General features: G+C 30.9%; 2 protein-coding genes across 2 annotated transcripts in view; one reads left to right on the forward strand and one right to left on the reverse strand.

Annotated features, from left to right (window-relative positions):
• The window catches only part of LOTGIDRAFT_116541 (hypothetical protein), a gene marked incomplete at both ends in the record, with an annotated part of 19,793 nt that extends 2,815 nt beyond the window's left edge, over positions 1 to 16,978 (forward strand). The window contains 12 exons of the mRNA XM_009055419.1: positions 9,919 to 10,078; positions 10,726 to 10,757; positions 11,598 to 11,683; positions 12,592 to 12,721; positions 12,935 to 13,053; positions 13,478 to 13,645; positions 13,983 to 14,156; positions 14,363 to 14,454; positions 14,714 to 14,915; positions 15,308 to 15,496; positions 15,758 to 15,898; positions 16,829 to 16,978. Coding sequence (XP_009053667.1) covers positions 9,919 to 10,078; positions 10,726 to 10,757; positions 11,598 to 11,683; positions 12,592 to 12,721; positions 12,935 to 13,053; positions 13,478 to 13,645; positions 13,983 to 14,156; positions 14,363 to 14,454; positions 14,714 to 14,915; positions 15,308 to 15,496; positions 15,758 to 15,898; positions 16,829 to 16,978 — 1,643 coding nt within the window. The remainder of the gene's footprint in view (positions 1 to 9,918; positions 10,079 to 10,725; positions 10,758 to 11,597; positions 11,684 to 12,591; positions 12,722 to 12,934; positions 13,054 to 13,477; positions 13,646 to 13,982; positions 14,157 to 14,362; positions 14,455 to 14,713; positions 14,916 to 15,307; positions 15,497 to 15,757; positions 15,899 to 16,828) is intronic.
• A 3,670-nt stretch (positions 16,979 to 20,648) lies between these two features.
• LOTGIDRAFT_116619 (hypothetical protein) overlaps positions 20,649 to 22,257 on the reverse strand; it is a gene marked incomplete at both ends in the record, with an annotated part of 9,399 nt that continues 7,790 nt past the window's right edge. The window contains 3 exons of the mRNA XM_009055420.1: positions 20,649 to 20,699; positions 21,155 to 21,274; positions 21,906 to 22,002. Of these exons, the coding sequence (XP_009053668.1) occupies positions 20,649 to 20,699; positions 21,155 to 21,274; positions 21,906 to 22,002 (268 nt within the window). The remainder of the gene's footprint in view (positions 20,700 to 21,154; positions 21,275 to 21,905; positions 22,003 to 22,257) is intronic.

The following is a 22,257-nucleotide window of genomic DNA, read 5'->3' on the forward strand; positions in this document are numbered from 1 at the left end:
GATGGAGAATGTTATTATTGCAAAGCAACATGAGCATGGACACCAATTTTCTATTCACCTATTCAAATTCATACAAAGCCACCTGTTGCTAGTTGCTTAACCTGTTTATTGAATAACCTTTGTACCCTTTTATTAAATACACTAAAAAAATGAGGATTAAAACCTGTAAGATATAGACTTGTAGCAAGCTAAGGCTTTGATATCTCAGTCTGAAATTTATTTGACAAAAAACAAGTCCGAGGTAAATATCAGATGAGAAAGAAAAACATGAAACTTGTAGGTGATGTAAACTTACAACATTTTAACAAGACTTAACACTTGAAAAAACATACTGGTCTCAAGTTCAACATTTTTACATTAGACTTGATCAAACCTACTATTTATTTACTGATGAGAATATTTTAATCAGTTCATTTTGATACAAAGTAGACCAAAAAATTAAAGCTGACATATTGTCTATTATTTCTTGAAAAATCTAAGATTGAAATTAATATTTCTGAAATTTGACAACAATTTCCTATTCATAACGAAAAACCACAAGGGGTGTATTATGGTATCACTCACTTCTTTAATAACAAAGCACATAATGTTTCAACACAATTTACACATGTCATTTCATCTGATGACGACACGTGTAAATTATGTTGAAACGTTATGTTCTTTGTTATTAAAGAAGTGAGTGATACCATAATATACCCCTTGTGTTTTTTGTTATATCTACTCTCCACTTCTAAATGTTGTTCAAATCTAATTTCCTATTCTTTGATAACTGATTTATTAAACTGTGATAAACCTAGTTGGTCAGGGAGATCATCGTCTATAAACTGAAACTATGGTTTGATTGGTTTGATAGGTTTTAAAAAATTCTGATTCAACTCCTGAGAAATTTTGCAGAAATTTGGAAAACAGCCACCTAGTTCAAAACATTATTTTCAGTCAAAGATAATTCATTTTATATTTTGTATCGGTACAAATTTGTCCAACATATTAAGATGTCAAAGTGTGGTGTTAACAGCCCTCTAGACAATATCAAATACTTAATGTTTGATGGCCACCATTTCAACCAAACCTCAAGGCTATACAATACAGCTATCATATCTCTAATATTATCAGTGTTATGAATCAGTTAACACATTCTATATTATCAATACATGTAACAGAAGATAATATTGTTTATTGTTATCTTTTCTAAGTATCATATTTTCTATTACATAATACTCAAAATAATATGGTTAAAACTAACTACTCTATTCAACAATAGATAGGTGGTATAATATATTAGTAGGGCTAGGTATCAATTAACAAATTGAGATGACAGACAAGCAATCGATAATTGATTAATAATCAAAATGTTTTGATTAAAAAATCTCATAAACACTGAATAAAGATGCATGTCCAATCATTTGATTCCATGGGTTATTGTGTATATATGAATATTCATTGCTATGATAAGTTAGCGCTGTTTATTGTGCAGCAGCCGTGTCAGTTGGGGTACAGAGTGGGCATTTACCCTCCCCTAGAAAAAGTTTGTTTTTTCAAAAATTTCATCTCAGATGCTCCATGAGAGGCTTGCGACTTTGATGCCTCCACAGAGTTGCACCCATTTGTTCCCGTATTCTTGGATCTCTGACGTAGCCTCTGTAATTATGGGTTAGGTATGTGCTGAATGTGAAACTTAGTAGAAGAGATTAATATAGCCTAGTAGATGAACGACCTTACGACTTAAGTACACAGGAGAAAATGACATTTCGTAGATTATGAAATAATAATACTATATAATAAACTGCTTATTAAAAAGAATAATTTTTTGATAAAAATAAATTGGACTACTTGTGTTTTATTTTGAATCAAACTCAAATGTGAAAACATTTTTTAACTCGAGATACGTGATAAAGAAAGAAAGAAACAACTATATTTTACAAGGATAACAACTTACAAACATTAAACATTAAGAACACAAGAAATATAGATATACTACTTCTAGTTTTATTACATACTATGTTTCGGAACACATACAGGTAATGTTATTAAGTAAAATGATTAACGTTAATCATTTTACTTGATAAAGTTACTATATATCTTGTGTTCTAATAATAACAACTTCACAGTTCTATCAGCTGGTCCTTGGCCAACCTTCTTGACATTGAACTTTCCTGAATTATCCGTACCCATTTACAGCTGGGTGACTGGAATTATGAGTGAAGATGACTTACTCAAGATCATTGGACTATCAAGAATTGCTATTTGCTTTTAACCAACTGTGATATAGAACTTCACAAAATTGAAAATTAGTGAAATGTTCCTGTTTTATATTCAGCCACACAGTTTGAGACATACAGAAAGTAGAAAATGTTATAATTCACTGGTAAAACAATGCTCTAAAAACATATAGACTGACATAAAGAAAAAAAATTAAATTTAACTCGAATTATTGTTATTAGTATAAATTTTGTAAGATTGGAATCAGAAGTTATCTATTTTTAAACCCTTGAATATTGTCTGGATTTCTCTTTTTCTTCTCATATTTCTTATCTTCAATTTTTTATTTATAAAATATTTCAGAGAGTAATTGTAAACTTTAATATATGTACAGACTGAATTTTAGACATTGAGTTTGTTTTTCAATTCTCTTATACTTTATACAAAACTATTTTTCCTCAAGAGACAACTTACACAAACCAGGAAAAAACTGAGGTGATTTTTGTGTTGGTTTTATACCCAAACAAGCCTCATTGAAACCAAGTTCCTTTATTGATATGTAGATGGGACAGTGCTTCACTTTATCAAGCAGCTTCATATCATAGTGAATTTAACCAATCAAAACGACATTTTACATACATAGGGGTTGCCCATTCTTATTATAATGTTAACAAATTTCTCATCTTATCAATGGATGACGTAATTTGCGTCGTGAACCTGACAACGTATTCTGGAAACGATCTTAGCGCTAGGATGTCCTAGAATCAATGTTAGAAGATAAGAATATAGGACATCCTAGCGCTAAGATTGTTTCGACAATACGTGGCCTGGCTTTCAGACTCTCAAAAAGAGGCATGAATAATGTCTGTAAAATAGTGTTTCAGGTGTTGAAATTTGTAGTATAAGGTTATTGAGTATTATATAATATTGTATTAGGAATCATATAACCAGACATATTATAAAATATAATCAACATCATTCAACAATTAATAAGACATCTTCTACTCAGTTAAACTTATTTCATTTCTGATACAGAATGAGATCAAATTTATCAGCACGGTTGAGTGAAACCATTCATTAAACCAACTGACCATAAAATATCCTAAATATTACCAGTTTTATTATATCTATGGTATAGTTTATTCTTGGTAGAATATATATGATTTTACTGATCATAATTTGATAGGACCAGGAACTATATTTTAGAAAACTACAAATATGAGTATAATATCAGCTAATCATATAGATTGAAGTCTACAGACAGTAGCATTGCCATGAAGATATAACAGACTTCAAAGACAACAGGATTTTTGTCTCATAGAAAAAAGACCCTAGTTATGACCCTGCATGGACAGTAAATAATATACTGAAAGGAAAAGGAAATGTTATATGGACAATTGTAAAGGCTTGTTGACCAAAGAAAAATAATTTTTTTAACTAATTGCACTTGAAAGGGGCAATTTTTAGCTAAGCCAATCAGTAAATGTGTTCACAGTTCACTGTCAAAATTTTGTCCTTCAGATCCATGTGTGTTCATAATTATTTGCGTTTGAATGTTAAAATGACAACTCATCAATACTCTGTGATATATTTAAAACTGCCAGTGTCTGTTAAGTTTTCATCAGAAGTGAGGATTCTGCTGGTTTTTTAGCATATAGACTGTTGAGTAGGATTTTATTTTTTTCATTTTTTGCTAATTTTATTGGGTTTTTGGTAGGGAGATAGGAAGAGTAAAGAAGCATGTATGCCTCTTTCTTAAGTTGCATGATTATATCACTGAAAGTGACAAAAAAGAAAGTAAATTTAGTTATTGAAACACTATATTCTTGTCTTTTATTCTCTAACTGATTATCTTCTGACATGGTTTCTAATATCTGATCAACCCTCTGACAGAAAGTGACATTTAATTTACTAGATGACCATCTTTCTCAAGTTGAAATAGAATATCTTTATTTTTCTAGTGATTCTAATATCTGATCATTGCAGTATTTTTCTAGGGTCATATTATTGTTTGAATTAAATCATACATTCAGTTCTCCTACAATTGCATAAAATTTTTTGACTAATGACCTAAAAGGACAGTTAGAACCAATCATACTTTAGTCTCAGAAAATGGAAACTTTTAGCTGAGCTATTCAATAATAGTGCTCACAGTCGAAATTTGAGCCTTCAAATCCAAGTGTCTCAAGATTTATCCGTGTTTGAATGTTAAAATGACGACTCGTCAATTTAAGATACTCTGTGATATATAGAAAAGATATATATAGATATAGTGAGTAAAATTCCTAGTTTGAAGTATTTTTGAAGGAATTTTATGATTTTCGTACATGTCTAGTACTTCTGAAGACTGTTTACATATATCAACCAAAAATCAACGCCTCAAAATTGCACATCTGTCCCTTTAATGTGTGGCCTACTTTTATTGAATTTAGAAATGTATTATCAGAAGTCAGTTTATATCCGTACCAACACTTTGACCAACAGTTGATTATCGTATAGCGATAGATCATGCCAACACTTTGACCAACAGTTGATGATATCTACATTATAATGTATAATATTTTACATGTAAATGATATAAATATGTATATTTAAGAAGATTGTTTATAATATACTATTTAATCTGAACAATGTATATAGTTACATTCTCACATGGTTTAAAAAATATACTAGTACAAAGGATAGCTTGGTAGGTATAATATAGTAGAGATTACAGTAAGAAATGATATATAAATAGTATTATTGTATGAGTTTCCTGGTTGACTATAGAGTTAATAGTTATATTAGTAGTCATTATGAATACTAGTTTGATTCAATCAACATAAGGATACCTTCCTTTAAGTGAACTTTATACTTTACTGTAATAGTAGACAGGATTATTGTCAAATTGATAAAATGGCCAAAACAACACCCATGGATACGTTCAAACTTTTAAAAGATTCGTGGAATAAGAAAGGTAATTTCCATAATTTGAGAATAATTGGTTAGTTTATTGTCATGTAAAAAGACTATTCATGATTTATAAATGGAGGGTGAATGTTTAATATATTAGTAAAATGAGACTTATAATGATCATATTATGTCGTCTGGTGTGATCTAATCTGTCTAACTTTGTTCCTTTCCTATGAATGTTCTTATTTTAATTTCAATGGATTATGAGATAATATAGAGTCAAGATTTTGAATAAACATAATATATTACTGGAGTTGAAATTACAGGAAGCAAGTTAATTGGATTTGTTGTGTATTGTTTAAGAGCTAAATTTGTCTTTTAAAGTTTAGTTTCACTAGGAATTACGTCTTTTAACATCATTACACATTACAGAGGGGTTTCCTGATGTTTTGTTGTTGTTTTTTCTATTTGATGATTAATGCCATATCATTAGGTTATAGAGGACCGGCAAAACTTTACTCAGGGTCGGTCCAGCCACTGGACATTGTTGAAGAATACAAGGTCCAACACTTATACTTATTACAGTTGATCTTATTTCAGAGCAGGCTTGTGTTGTTGACATTGCCAGGAAAAATTACTTCAACTAGTTGTTTATAGGATATATAAAAAAAATATTCTCATAAATTTTGGTTAACTTTATCTGAAAAGCTGTTGACACCATCTTTAGTCATCATCTATGAAGCTTGGAAATACCATTATTAATCATAGATTTGTAGAACCCTATCTCTATAATACTAGGGGAAACAAAACTTAACAACTTAACTTTTAGATTTGAAAAATGACTAAAGCTTATTTATCCAATGTTTTAGCATCATTTTAGTCAGGATTGTCCAGCACCTTGTTATTATAAAATGATACGTCAGGGTAAATTTACAGCAAACATGATAAATAATTCATCATATAGTCCATTCTTCTTTAAATCTGACAGTTTAAAACTTGTTTTGATTATGAGCAGTGGATTAGATTGCTTGTATAAATAACCACAGGCCATATATCATATCACCATCATTTATTCTGAAGCACAAATTCTATTCATTTTCTCTAGATTGATTTGATGCCTTGATTGATTTGATGCCTTGATTGATTTGATGCCTTGATGATTATAATCATTCTAATGAGGTTGATACTGCTATCATGAACAAAGTTCAACCATGGTAAAGCTATAACGAACTCTGTCTAATACCTTGACTGTAATAGCTACCTTTCTTGTATCACTGAGCATTGTAAATGCTTTTAAAATCTATTTGTAATCCACCATCATCATTATTCACTTCGAACAGACTGTAGTATTGCTGATAATGATGTCAAAAAGCTGATCAAAATGACAAAAACATGATGCAAAAGAATAATGTTTGTTTATCTTACGATAAATGAGAAAATATGTAAAAAAAAATTTAGAAGTCAGTGAAATAAAACAATGATATTGAAATACGAAATCTGTATATTGAAAAAATAATTATATGTTACTGAGAGAAAAGGAATTATAGTCCTATTAGTTGTGAGACAAAGTATAAAATTTCTATGTTATTTTCACATCAGATATATAAAGAGTTAATTTGAAGAGAAATTGTTAAGTTACAACGTGAAATTTGCAATAACTAGTTTTATTCTGCTGCTGATTATTTTTTACTGTGGAAGAGTCTAGTGATTTACTGATATGTTATATTTCACCATGAATGGTTTATAGTTTAGATTTTAATACGACTATATTAAAGGGGAACAGTTGATATTTTCAGGTTGATTTGGGTCTTTAATATGTAAATAGTCTTCAGAAGTACTAGAACTGGACAAAAATCACATAATTCCTACAAATATACCTCAAACTAGAAATTTCACTTTCTCTTTCTGTTTATATTTTTTCTATATAAGTTATCATTTCTACTATCAAACAAGGATAATTCTGGACACACATGGATTTGAAGGCTAAGATTTCGACAGTGAGCTGTGAACACTATTACTGATTAGCTCAGCTAAAAAACTCATTTCTGAGCCTAAAGTATGATTGGTCAAACAGATGGTGAACATGTCCCTTTAAAACGGTATAGAAGAAGAATATTGGATCTGATCTGAAGATAACAATAAAGTACAACCTAAAACAAGTAGTCAAGATTTTATAGTTGAAATAGAGACAACTATCTTATTACTACAACTCTGTTCAACTGTTATTACCCGCCTTGACTATTATAACCCGCCTTGACTAGTATTACCCGCCTTGACTAGTATTACCCGCCTTGACTAGTATTACCCGCCTTGACTGTTATTATTTTCACTGATATAGAAAGTTCCAATGCTACATTAAGTATATAAATGAGAAAATAAATGATATTTTGTATACAATACAGTGTAAATTATAATGGTTGGCTAGAACAGAACTTGATTAATAAAAACAGAATAAGAGGAAAATGTTTCATAAAACTTAGTTAATGGTATGTTCTTTTCTTTATTCTACCCTCATAAACTTCTCTTTCTATCTAAATTATTCTGTCTGAGGTACGCAAGAGTTCAAAGGGCAGTAATTTATCAGTCATTTGTATTGATTGAGAAGGTTGTCTGAAGTAGCGATAAATTGCTTCTCATGTTAATCAGAGGTTAGAAGATGTTCTCCTATTGTGGGTGGTTATTTATTAATTTATATGTGTTAGGTTAAACTGGTTGTATGAAGACCACACTTTAAGGAAGATAGTCTAGATATTTAAAGAAGATACAACATAATACAATAATCATAGAAATTATCTATGAAAATTTTTGTATAAAAACACAACTGTCCGAAGCTGTGTGAAATAATGTTTTATTTTTTATTTGAAGGACATATTTCCTTAAATGTGATTTCATAGTTGGAAAAATTTAGTCACCATGAAAAAAGATACAAAAACATTTCCAATTGTAGGAAAATTATGATTTGATATAGAAAAATACCTATTCATGCTGATAAATAACTAGTTTTGGTCATATTTGGTACAATGCTGATGGCAACAGAACCATACTTGTTCTAGCTTACTTTCCTTGCGTTAAATCCATCAGCAAAACATTGATTCACTAATTTCATGAAAACACATTTGTTTGATTGCAGATAATTTTACTTTTAATTCAACTATTTTTAGAAAATTATTCGAATAAAAGAAAAAAGTGCCCTACTTTGATATGGCAATAGTTTTTAATTTTAGTGCCAATTTCATGTCAACTTTTCATGTAGGGATGAAAAACTGTATTTAGACAATATATTATATATATATAGAGAGACTAGATGATAATTCTCTAATTACCAGCTGATCTTCAGTACTTATTGTTAAATGTTAGGAATCAATTGAAGAGTTGTCAGACAATCTGGTAATCTTTTCAATTAATAGATAAACTCTACTGTCTATTGAAATAAGTATTAGCTGTCTATTAGGTTTAAAGAGAGCTTATAAAACAAGCTTTAGTTCAGATTGGAACTTTTTAGATTTTGCTAACAAGAAGTTCTATATATAACATTCAGGGGCTGCTCAGTGAGTTAGACGCTTGCTCGCTAACCTGAAGGTCCAGGATTCAATCCTGGCATAGGTCGTGATAATACCTTCCAATATTTCAACCCGGTTTCCCCCTGTCAGTGATGCTAAGAGAGGCTGACGTGAAAAAAGTGTCTAGTCGTTCAGATGAGACAATAAACCGAGTGTGCTACAGTCTGTGCACGTTAAAGATCCTTCAGCAGTTGGAAATTGAAAAAGAGCAGGCTAATGTCCTGGCAAATTTCCTTCATTGCACCCTGCATGGCGTTGCCCGTCTTCATTAGCCCACAGAAAAAATAGGGTGTAAAACTCCATTCATTTCATTTATACATAACCTTCAGTTACATATCATATCTGGTACGTAAAGTTGATACATATCAGTGATGTTTATGTGATTATAGATGAGATAAATTGTTTCCTCATCCTGTTTGCCATCAGATCAGTAATAGAAAAATGTCTTCTTTATTTTAGAGATATTTGTTTTATTCATGACTTTTAGATCTCCATCAATTTATAAAGTGGTTTCATTTTCATGTTGAAAAAAAAATGTGCCTTGTGTTTTTTTTGCCCATCATTTACATTCTTTATTCAGTTTTCTAGTGTTAGGGTATATAGAATTATGACCGATCACTTGTTGAATTTTGAATAAATAATGAAAAGATAGTAGGTTGAACTAAGATATGTAGATGGTGCTTTTCTACTTGACCTAATAAATTTTATCCTGTATTTATTCAAGGAACAAGGCTTACACTAGTATTGACATAGTCTAGTCACATTATATCATCTAGAAAGATAATTAATACTTATATCATATAGACAATATTAGCTATGTGCACTCTCCAAAGGGGATATCCAGTTGACAACCCCAGTTGCAGAGTTGCATCAGGATAAAGGATAAACATGCCCTGCTCCCTTTACTGACACTTGCCACCAAACCCATTTTAGTGGATATAGTTGCATTCTTTAGACTTAGAATTAAACCAACATATCTGAACCCTAATCTACAAGTCAAAGTTTGCAAAATAAAACAAGTAGAAAATGAGTTGAAGATGTAAGGTATTAATGCACCAGTACATACACTACAAATTTATTTTTTTTAATTTATTTGCAGGGAATGAGGCATTTTGATGCTATAATTGAGTTTGAGTACATATTTATAGATTGAGAAAGCACTTTATTTCAATCCGAATTGCGCAAGTTTTCGTTGATTGTAATCAATCTGGAATTAAGTTTTTGTAATTGTTATATTTTTCAGGTACAAATGGAGCAGGGACACCAGATGTTAGTAAAAACAGTACAACAGAAGATGATTTTAAACGAGGTTTCAATAGGCGTGGTGCCATTAAACAACAGAAAGTTCATGAGGTCAAAGGTCATCAATTTATTGCCAAGTTTTTCCGTCAACCTGCATTCTGTTCATTCTGTAGTTTATTTCTATGGTAAGATTATTACTTAGTAACCTTACAAGAAGATTGTGAACCAGTTAGCACCAATTTTCAACATATATACCACCCAAGCTTGTCGTTGAGGTGGGGTCCGTGGGGGAAGGGCCCGAGCAAGCGAGAATTAAGCCTCAGCAAAACCTTCTTCAATTCAGATTGATTTACTGTGTATTTGTACTAAATCAAATAGACATATATATTTTGATACTTTTCAAAATTATCAGAAATGAGTTCTCTGGGCCTTTAATTCTTCAAATTTTCTGAGTACAAAATCTGAGTCCCAGCACCAATTCATTCCTGGTGACGGGGCTGATACCAGCAACATTACTATTTTTGAATTCAGTTGATTTCTCTCTTGTTGTCAGATATATCTCAATGAAATATATCATCATGTTACTTTGAAAAACAGAATGAAAATTTGTTAACTAAAAATCCGAAAGCCAGTTAGAAGAACTCACAGAGAGATTTCACCGTATGATGAATACTAATTACTATATAACATTGGTTCCCAATCACAGCCGTGCAGATCTGGAAACCAGATTAATTTTACGTAGTTAATATTCTTACCCCAGTAAAAAGTGTTGGGGTTTAACGCATTGATAAAAGCATCATCACTGTATATATATTATTTTTATTATTTACAGGGGACTAAATAAACAGGGATACCAATGTAAAGGTAAGTTGAAACTTGAAATAAAAATTTTATTGTGGTTGATGCATCATGGTAGACCACTTTTGGTTTTATATATATGCTCTTGTTTGATTTTAACTGTCGATCTTAAACGTGCATCGCCTGTACCACACAGGTCCTCAGTTTATTGTCCCTACCGAATGTAAAGATGCTTTTTCAATGTCAGCCCCTCTTACCTGTATCTCTGACAGGATGAAACTGGGTTGACCCATGTTGGGATTACCAGGCACACGAGCAGTCTTTGTCCAAGACTTTTGTTGCCGATTAGAGTCTTATCTTGAGTTTCTACGAATGGCACGAGCACAAGAGGAGACAAAAAACTCCAGACGGTCGTTTTCCACCTTGTCGATAATCATGTGCAGAACATGCAATTGAAAGGAAAAGGAATCTGATTGGATGATGATGTTCTGTTTTGCAGCGACACAATAATCTTCTCGTGGATAAACAGCACACGCATGATTTTACTCAAGTTTCAAGTCGGATACAAAATTTTCTGACCAAGACCTCTATGTGTACTGGCTTCTTAATTATATGCCAATCTACACGTCAACATATATGAGTCTTGATACCATAACTTTCTCATAATATTGTTAATTCATTTAACCTGCCCTGTTCTGATAGGACAATCAACTGATATCCTGTGTGCGACAAACTGTGCAAGTAAAAGACCTAATGCAGCTGTCCTGACAAAATTTCATTCAGTGCACACTGCATGGTGTTGCCTGTCTTTCGATGCAGAAATGTAGGACGTCAAACTGCATTTGTTTAATTTTTGATTTGAATTGAATAGAAATATTGATGTTTATATATTGATATTATTTTTAGTATGTAATTGTGCTGTACATAAGAAATGTCATGAAAAGATACTGGGTAAATGTCCTGGCAGTGCTAAAGATAGTCGTGAAACTAAGGTAAATATTATATGTCAATCTGTTTTATAACTAACACCCCTTTCTTGTGTAAAATGTAAAATAATTTTGATCATTATTATTAAAGGGACATTGTTTTCAGTTAAGATTATATTTTAATATTTTAATAGAGCTTGTGAGAGCTTGATGAATAATTATTTACAAGATGATCTTCAAGAAGTTTGAACATATATATCTTCAAGAATTCATATTTATGTCATGATTAAAACTTTTTTTTTTTACATAAAATAGCTGTTTTGAATTAATAGATCTACATTTTGGAGGGTGGGGGGTTGATTTTAGTCTTGAATATTTGTAAAAAGTACTAGAAATATACAGAAATCACATTATTCCCTTAAAAATACTTCTTTCAAACGCAGATAATTCTGGACGGACATGAATTTGTAGGTTCAAATTGTTACAGTGAGCTGTGAACACTATTACTGATTAGCTTATCTTAAAAATTCCTGTTTCTGAGACTAAAGTGTGATTGGTCAAACAAATGGCCTAAATGTCCCTTTAAGTAATATTTAAATCATTATATTAAAATTGACGTTCAAACTTTTGTTTATTGCTGGATAAAAACGAAAGTATCATCTTAAAACTTAGATTTTTTAAAAAACTTACTATTATACAAATGATTGTATCCAATTATAAGATTTGAATGTCATATAGAAGCGAGGAGCACATATAACAAAACACAAGACAATATTATGGAATATAACACACTTCTTTAATAAGGTTAGGCACATAAAGTTTCAACACAATATACATGTGTCATCATCAGATGTAATGTATCCAATTAGATGGATGAGTTATTTGAAGAATACATATTAATTGTTGCTAGCTTGTTGTGGTATTTCAATACTGTTGCTAGCTTGTATTTCAATACTGTTGTGTTGTTGTTTCAGATATTATCAGAACGTTTTAATGTTAATATTCCACATCGTTTTAAGATTAATAATTATATGTCACCAACATTCTGTGATCATTGTGGTACTATGTTATATGGTTTATTTAGACAAGGATTAAAATGTGAAGGTTAGTAAGACATCTGAATACTAAAACTCCCCTAAATTTGATGCCATGAAAGAAGATATTGTAATTTCTGATTGTTGATGTGGGGATTATGTTATGTTGTTAAGAAAGTATATTCAGAAAAAACAGCTGATACTTTCACAGAAAAATGAAATTATTTCAGTATTTCAACAGTGTGTATATATATTATTGAAAGATGTAATTTTATGATTTCAGTTTGTAACAGTAATTGTCATAAAAAATGTGAAAAGTTTATGCCAAATTTATGTGGTGTAAATCAGAAGATTTTAGCAGATGCTCTTTCACAAGTTCGTATATCAACTCCAAGAACCAGTGTGAGTATTTAATCTTTTATTGTTGAATCTAAATCTGTTAGAAATGAAATAGATGTTAAGCTTAGTGAACCCATGAGTTTATTACGTATCAGTTTATGTCAGCTTGACTTAGATAAAAGCAGAATATATCTTGATCTCCAAACTCATGATATTGACTTTTTTAGGAGCTCCAAAATTTTTCCTTCACGTATTTTTGTCTGTATAATATTTTTACTCTATTGTTTTATTCTCATTCATGTATGAAGAACAAGTGATAAAACAGCAAGACTTTGCTGATTCGTGTTTTCTATAAAGATCATAGAAGAATTGTCCCATTTCTCATTTCTTTGATTTGTCCAGTAGGCTAATAACTGTTCACTTTACGTACCCTAGTTATATCATTGTAATATTTGACACTTTAAGTGTATGTGTATTGATATTTTAGCAGTCATCTCAGAAAGAAGAAGAGGATGAGGACAGTGATAGTGAGAGTTATCAGCCCATACCTGAAGGTACTGGACCAACAAGACTACCATCAGAAACTACAGTTAAACGATTTACACAGAATGATTTTAATTATCTCAGAGTTCTGGGTAAAGGAAGCTTTGGCAAGGTAAAAATAGAACCTTTTACTCTTGATATCAGTCTGGAGCCACGGTGGCTAATCTAAAGATTAAGGGTTCAAAATGATACTTTCCGGTTTGACCCTGTCAGTAATGCAGGTTGATGGGACTGATACTATCTAGTCATCGGATAACAGAACAAGGCCCTACGTGCTTCAAAAACCCCTCCACAAGGGGTAAGCCAATGCTGCTGTCCTTGCAAAATGTCATTCATTGCACACTGCATGGTGTTACACTGTAGTAGGACGTAAAACTGCAATCAGTCAGTTCCTCATAATGTTATTAAATATTCTATAAAACTAATTGTATGTATATTTGTTGATGTAGGTATTATTAGCTGAATTGAAAGGAAGTAATCAATATTTTGCTATTAAAGCATTAAAAAAAGAGATTGTATTAGAAGATGATGATGTTGAATGTACTCTGATAGAGAGAAGAATTTTAGCTCTTGGTTGTAAACATCCCTTCTTAACACATCTACACAGTACATTTCAATCACCTGTAAGTACTCAGTATTTTCTTCAATTCAGAGAGAGATTTCAGATGATTTTGAAATATCAATTAGTTAAAATAGGCATTTAGAAATAACAAAAGAAGAAGAAAATGTCTAAAACTAGCAAGGAAAATATGTGTATTTATTGCATATTATTTATTTTTTGGGCAAAATCTATCACCATGATTACTAAAAGATAACATTATTTTTATAGACACATTTGTTTTTTGTTATGGAATATTTGAATGGAGGTGATCTTATGTTTCACATACAGTTAACTGGTAAATTTGATTATGAAAGAGCCCAGTAAGTTTTGTTTTGTGCTTTTTACATTTTTTTTATGTTTGTGAAAACTGTTTTTATGTGATCCTGCCGTCTGTGTTAACTCTTGTCTATTTTTAGTTCTGTATGGTGATTAGAGTTGTGAGAATAAAATTCAAATAAAAAGCACACGTCTTATTTGTGTAGCTAATAGGACAGCAACAATTTACCAATGAATTCATATTGAAAAACTGTGATTTTAAATGTTTTATTTATACTCATAATTAATGTTGTTATTTTCTAGATTCTATGGTGCAGAAATTGTATGTGGTCTACAGTTTCTACATAGAAATGGAGTAATATACCGAGATTTAAAATTAGACAATGTATTACTTGATAAATCAGGACATATTAAAATAGCAGATTTTGGAATGTGTAAAGAAAATATATTCGAGGATAAGAAAGCATCAACATTCTGTGGTACACCTGATTATATTGCTCCTGAGGTACGCTCACAATTTCTTCTTTTCTATTTTGGAAAGAGATTTCCTGGTCTCTGTACGTGTACTGGATATATTTCTCCAGCCCGGTTACCCATCTGTCAGTGATGCAGGTTCAGGGCAGACGTATATTAAAGGTGTTGTTTTGGAAAATGTACTGACTGTGTATCCCTAGACAGTTGGGAATCATAAAAGGGAAGACTAATGCCGCTGTCCTGACAAAACTATCCCTCATTGCACACTGCATGGTGTTGTCCATCTTCATGAACCCAATAAGGTGCAGTAAAGTAGCATGTAAAACTTCATACTAACTTTCCTTGTCTAATCTTTGTTGTTTCAATGAATCCATTAAAAACATCTCATCTAGAGAGTTTTACGTATATCTTAATTATTTTTAGATTTTGAGTGGACACAAATATAATGCATCGGTAGATTACTGGTCATTTGGTGTATTATTATATGAGATGTTGATTGGTCAATCTCCTTTCCATGGTGATGATGAAGATGATTTATTTAAATCAATTTTACATGATACCCCGCGCTATCCTCATTCATTACCAAAAGAAGCGGCCATTTTACTCAGTCTGGTAGGTATTCATGCTGGAAATATAAGCTATACATAGTGCATTCGTTTCAAAACAACTTAAATATCAACCACTCTTCTATCGCCTCAACTTGCGCCTAATTTGGAGTTGACTCAAAACCTAGCCTCAATAGTTATGTCAGCTTAGTTAGGAAGTCTGCAGGCGAATGTCTAACATTAAGCCAGTCCTTGCGTACACAATCTTTTAAACCAATTCCAGCTCATCTTTTCATCTCAAAAAACTTCATTTAAATTTATATTTCAGTTATTTGAAAGAAATCCATTAATAAGAATGGGTATGCCTGGTTGTGGTAATGGACCTGTAAGATCCCAGCCATTCTTCCGTAATATAGATTGGGAGAAATTAGAAAACAGAGAAATAACGCCACCATTTCTACCAAAGATCGTAAGTTTTATAATGTTTTTAATGATATCCCAGTAGTACTAAATAAGATACATATGAAGATATATTCACACAAGTCAGTTATGCACATTAGTGCTGACATGATATTTTGGTGAATGGAGGTTTCGTGATATGACATGACACAATATGCTATTGTATCGCATGTATCGTGTATTTATACTTGGTTTTTGGAATTTGATGAATGGAATCATAAGTTTTCCTCATTGACTTGACTGAAATTTTTGGAAACTATTTATAAGACAGTGGACGTTATCCACGCCCATCAACTACATTACCAAATATCACAGTTATAATGTTATAAATTAATATATATAGAAACTATTTATAAGAAAGTGGACATTAACCACTTCTATCAACTATATTACCAAATATCACAGTTATAATGTTATAAATTAATATATATAGAAACTATTTATAGGACAGTGGACGTTATCCACGCCCATCAATTACATTACATTACACAGTTATAAAGTTATAAATTAATATATATAGAAACTATTTATAAGACAGTGGACATTAACCACTTCTATCAACTATATTACCAAATATCACAGTTATAAAGTTATAAATTAATATATATAGAAACTATTTATAAGACAGTGGACATTAACCACTTCTATCAACTATATTACTAAATATCACAGTTATAAAGTTATAAATTAATATATATAGAAACTATTTAAAAGAAAGTGGACATTAACCACTTCTATCAACTATATTACTAAATATCACAGTTATAAAGTTATAAATTAATATATATAGAAACTATTTATAAGACAGTGGACGTTATCCACGCCTATCAACTACATTACACAGTTATAAATTAATGAATATTGAAACTTTGAAGATAAAGTGTTAATTTGTTAATTCCGATTTCCTCATATCACCCGTATCTTTCTTTTGTTATTTCAGAAATCTGCTAGTGATAGTTCAAACTTTGATAAAGACTTTACCATGGAGAAACCTCAATTTACACCTACCCAGAAAGAATTACTGAAAACCATGAATCAAGCTGTATTTAAAAACTTTTCATTTACCAGCAATGCTGCTTTAAATTCCTGAAAATCCTACATATTTTGTTAGTTTTAGTCAAATCATAACTCTAAAGTGTAATTTTAAGAAATAGTTTATAGATATAGGGTAAGAGAGATAGACGGTAGGAAAACAGTGGCAGAGTCAAAGAGGGGGCAGCCGTTCCCCCTTGCAGCCCCGAGCAAAAATCTTATAACTAGGTTAGAGATTCTGGCAATCTCAGATATCTCGCCAATCCGACATAAACTTGACTCCGCCCCTGTAAGAAACATGGACTGTAAATGGCATTTCATTCAAAGAGAATGAAGGAAATCCACTATGAGAATTTTAATTACTGTCTGTGTAGGTGCCAGTCAGGGTACAGTGGAGACATTTCCCCGCTACTAGAAAATTTGTTCATTTTTTGATAATTTTTATATGTTTTTTGCCAACTAGAATGCACCAAAATCAATTTTTATTTTTCAAAAATTTTCTTGGGAAAGAATCCTCTCAGATGCTTCATGGGAGGCTTGCACATTATAAGCTCCCCTAGAGTTGCTGTATATTTAACCTAAACCAAGACAATTGTCCCACCATTAAGTTAATCTACCACCGATTAGTACCACCAGACTCAAGAGACTAGCGCTGCCACTGATTTCTTTGTTGTCAGGTCACACATTGGGTAATATATTATCATCAGATATATTGAGAAATAGACCCTCATTCAGGCTGAATTATATTCTAGAATTTAGTTATCATATTTAATATTTTTATAATGTTTTGAAATTGTTTTGTTTTGTGAAATATTGACTTGAGGGTAAAACATTATTTATTGATGATATTTGACAGTTCTGAGGAGCATAATTATGTACAATTCCACACTGTTGTTTTAAAAAAAATGGCAGTCTCCATGAATGTAATAATGTTAAAGAAAAGTGATTAACAAGAATAGAAATACATACAATTGATATACTTATTCTTCAATAACTTCAGTTATATTAATATATATGAACAAAACAATCAAAAAACAACAAATCATCTATCTTCAATAAGTGGCTTGAAAATAACAGTTTCTTTTTGCAGATTTTATCTATTATAATATGTACATTTTTTCAATTTTATAATATTTATATCATTTATTTGTAAATAGAGATTCTATATGATAAAAAATTCCATTTGTAAATAGAATGTGTAAATTAAGGTATTTATTGGTAGATTAGTGTAGAGTTTTCTTTTTATCCTACTTACAATGTACTTTCCTGCTTACAGTGTACTTTCCTGCTTACAATGTACTTTCCTGCTTACAATGTGCTTTCCTACTTACAATGTACTTTCCTTCTTACAATGTACTTTCTTGCTTACAATGTACTTTCCTCTTTGCAATGTACTTTCCTTTACAATGTACTTTCCTATTTTAAAAGTACTATCTGTGATGCAATGTACTTTCTTATTTACTATTTAACTATCCTCGCAATGTACTTTCCTCCTTACAGTGTACTTTCCTCCTTACAGTGTACTTTCCTCCTTACAATGTACTTTCCTCCTTACAATGTACTTTCGTTAATTACTTTTAGTTACAGTTTAGTTACAGTACATCTATCCACTTACAATGTACTTTCCTCCTTACAATGTACTTTTGTTAATTACTTTTAGTTACAGTACATCTATCCACTTACAATTAACTTTCCCACTTACAATGAACTTTCCCACTTACAACACTAATGATATGACAATATTTGTCTGGCATAGTCAACAAGATTTTAGTCAAGGTTTAGTAGGTATTATCATTAGATATATATGTAGCAATTTGTACTTTTTACTATTTTTATCAATTCTTTATTTAATTAGCCTCTATGCAGTTAATATTTTTTATACTTTGTTATTGTTTGTGAGAGTCTAAAACATATTGAAATAGGTATAGGTAATGTAGCACAAGATATATGGATATACTCTTCATTACTCTGCTCTACGAAACAAATCATTATAAATTCCTAACGTTTTTCTGTAAGGTCTACTAATGAAGATATATAAAAATACAGAATAAATTGTACTGTGGTATATCTAGAAATACCAACTTTAAAGTGCTTAGTTCCTGTAATTTATTTTTCCCCTCCATCTCACTCTCATATCCCAATATCCATTATTTTTCTTATATGTGAAATTGTTAAAGTTTATTAATTATTGTTGTATTTCTAAATTTCTATTTGAATAAATCTTCAATATTCAGAATTTTCTGTTATACAAGAAAGATGGCTATTGTAGTCAAGATATCAGATGATGCGTAGGTTTGTATCATTAGACCAATCAGGGGTAGAAAGAGTAGGACGTAAAATCCAGTTCATTTCCAGACAGGACCATAGGTTTAATCTTATGACCTTATACTAAGGGGTCTTATGAGCTCAACAGATCTCAATTCCCCAGTGTAGATATCTGTTAAATTTCTACAGATAGTTTCGACAAGCAGTTAAATAATACTAGTGAGAATTATTATAACTTTATTCCAACAATGACATCATAATATAAATAATAATAATTATATATTGATCAGATTATATAAAGAGGTTTTCTAAATTTGTTATGTGTATCGGGGACACTGATAGCTTCAATTTGCATCATTCCAATTTTCTATCAGACATCTGTGTCTATTCCACTTAAAGTAAGCTTTTTATGGCATCACTAATTGTACAAGCCGTTATTCATATATAAAGTCCTTTGCATTAAGCGACGACATAAAAAACATAGTTTGAGTGGAGATGCATGAACCACAGAAGTCTGATTGAAAATTGGAATGGTGTAAATTGATGCTATCAGTGTCCCTGATACACATAGAATTCTTAATAAATGTTTTACAACCCCTTAAAGACATGAAAGGCTCTTATTATAGTTAAAATAAGTCAATTTCATTGGATTCTAAGTTTCCAGTAAATGGCCATCTCAGTGAACATTCAAGACAACAATTAACATAAATATAACATTCAATCAAACTTGTATTTGATATATTTTGTTATTTACGTGTACACGAGTTGGAAGCTCCATGTTACAAGAAGATATTAAAATTTAAACTAATATATAGTGAATAACTCTTTAACTCCAATATGAGAGTTGAGAACTGTCTGCACGGATCATAACAGTTATATTAACCACATCTTTACCACAGGCCACAACAAATAAAACAAAAGTGTAATAAACAAAGTATTTAACCCTTTCAGCCCTTGCGGTCAGTTTAAAGGGACAATCATACTTTAGTCTCAGAAACAGGAATTTTTTACTTAGTCAATCAATTATAGTGTTCACAGCTCACCATTTTGAACCTTCAATACTGTTTTAATCACTGAGGTTGTAATAAGGGCTATATTTGGATCGAACAATTTGATACGCAATTACCACACTAAATTTCATTTTTTTCTAATCAATTTATTCAATTTTTCAAATCATAAATTGGGTAGCAATTAAAAATTTTCAGTTGTAGACTTCATTTGAAATCCTGGCAAAGGAGTTTACAGTTATAGATACATGTATATCCAAGATTTGCCCTTTTTATTTAGATTTTGCCTAAAATTTAAGAAAAATATACAATTTGATTTGATTCACAGACTGCATGATAAATCTCAATTTTGGCAATCTTAGGAAATACTGACTCACAAACTACAAAGTGATATGAACTAAATTGAACCCTGGTTATAAAAATATTCGACTGAGCTGTTAATATATATTAGATATTCTATAATTCTTCTTTATTACTAAAATCTTCTTCATCACTTAAATCCCATACCTGATTATATACAAAATACAATTATAAATGTTAGATTACATTGCATAAATAACCAATGTCTATTTGTAATATGATAATATCGTCTGCTAGTGATGTGATTGTGGTCTGAAAGGAAGTATGTAAGAGTTATGTATGAGATGACGCGAGAAATGGCGAGAAATGGCGAGAGCGAATGAAAGGTTATGAGATTTTCGGTGTTTATAATACAATTATGTTTATTAGTGCAATAAAAGTGTAAAAGACATTGTGTATTATCAGTTTAACATGGTAGCAGAGCTTGGTTCCGATCCATGGACCTCTGGGTTATGGGCCCAGCACACCTGCTATTTTAAATATTTGGCTTTCAAATGACACAAACTTTATACACAATTTGTGTCAACAAAAGTATTTTCTATTACTTGAGAAAAGAGTGTAACTAGCAAATTAGTAATTATAAAAGTAAAATATAAAATCACCTCTACATCAAATGTTCCCTCATGCATTGCTGTTAACCCTGTTAAATTCTCCAAATATGAAGGTTCATTAAACACTTTCACAAGAAATTCAAATCCTTCCTTTTTATAGGTTTCCATTACCTGTATAATACAAGAAAAAAAAAAAAAAAATATATCTGTAAGTGCACAAATTGTTTAATTCAAAATGTGCATCATGAAACAAAAAAAATTAATACATTAGTTGATCATATTTTAACTTTTAAATTTACTTTTTCAGTGCAGAAATATTTTGGAACATGGCAATTATGATAGTTGGCTGATAATAAATATCTATGATACTAAAATATACGTAGAACAAAAAGTTTAGCGCCATTAACTTTAATTCAGTATATTCTGGGACGTCGTAGAGACCCTGCTGTACAAACTGTAACAGAGTTGGATGCAGCATTGCATCATGAGTGGCAGCAAATTCCTCAACATGACATACAAAGACTGATGAAAACAGATACTTTGCATTTGGGGCAAAGACAATATAATGTACGATCATCCACTTCCTGTTCTAATAGGTTCTAATATATATATATACATCTCTGTTATCAAGTATGATTGTGAATTGCATTCATTTGCTAAACAATGGTTCAAAATCTGGTGGCGCATAACTTTTTGTTCTAGGTGTATATGTACCATAAACTAACAAAATACTAGTATTGAATTACTAAAATACAATTCCAATACGTAAATTAATGGCAAATCATTCCATTAATATACTTACTATTTGAGAACATGCAGTACATTTATCAAAAGCATGACTTGCTGGAAGAACACTGGAGAATCTAGACAAAAAACCACGAATCTGAAAAAAATTAAACCTTAATGACACAAACAGTAGAAAGAATTATGTGATACATGTATATTAACAATTAGCAATATTAGAAATTAGCTTTGTTTGAGGTTTGTGTGCTCTTAGTAGTAAGTACATGTGACTCTGGCAATGGCAGTCTATGACATATCAGTTTTTATCAAGTTGTTATCTAATACCAGGATATAAGATTTGAATGACATATAGAAGCAAGGACCACATATAACAAAACACAAGACAATATTATGGAATATAAAACACTTCT

The sequence above is a fragment of the Lottia gigantea genome (genome assembly GCF_000327385.1).
Source record: "Lottia gigantea unplaced genomic scaffold LOTGIsca_24, whole genome shotgun sequence".
NCBI lineage: Eukaryota > Metazoa > Mollusca > Gastropoda > Lottiidae > Lottia > Lottia gigantea.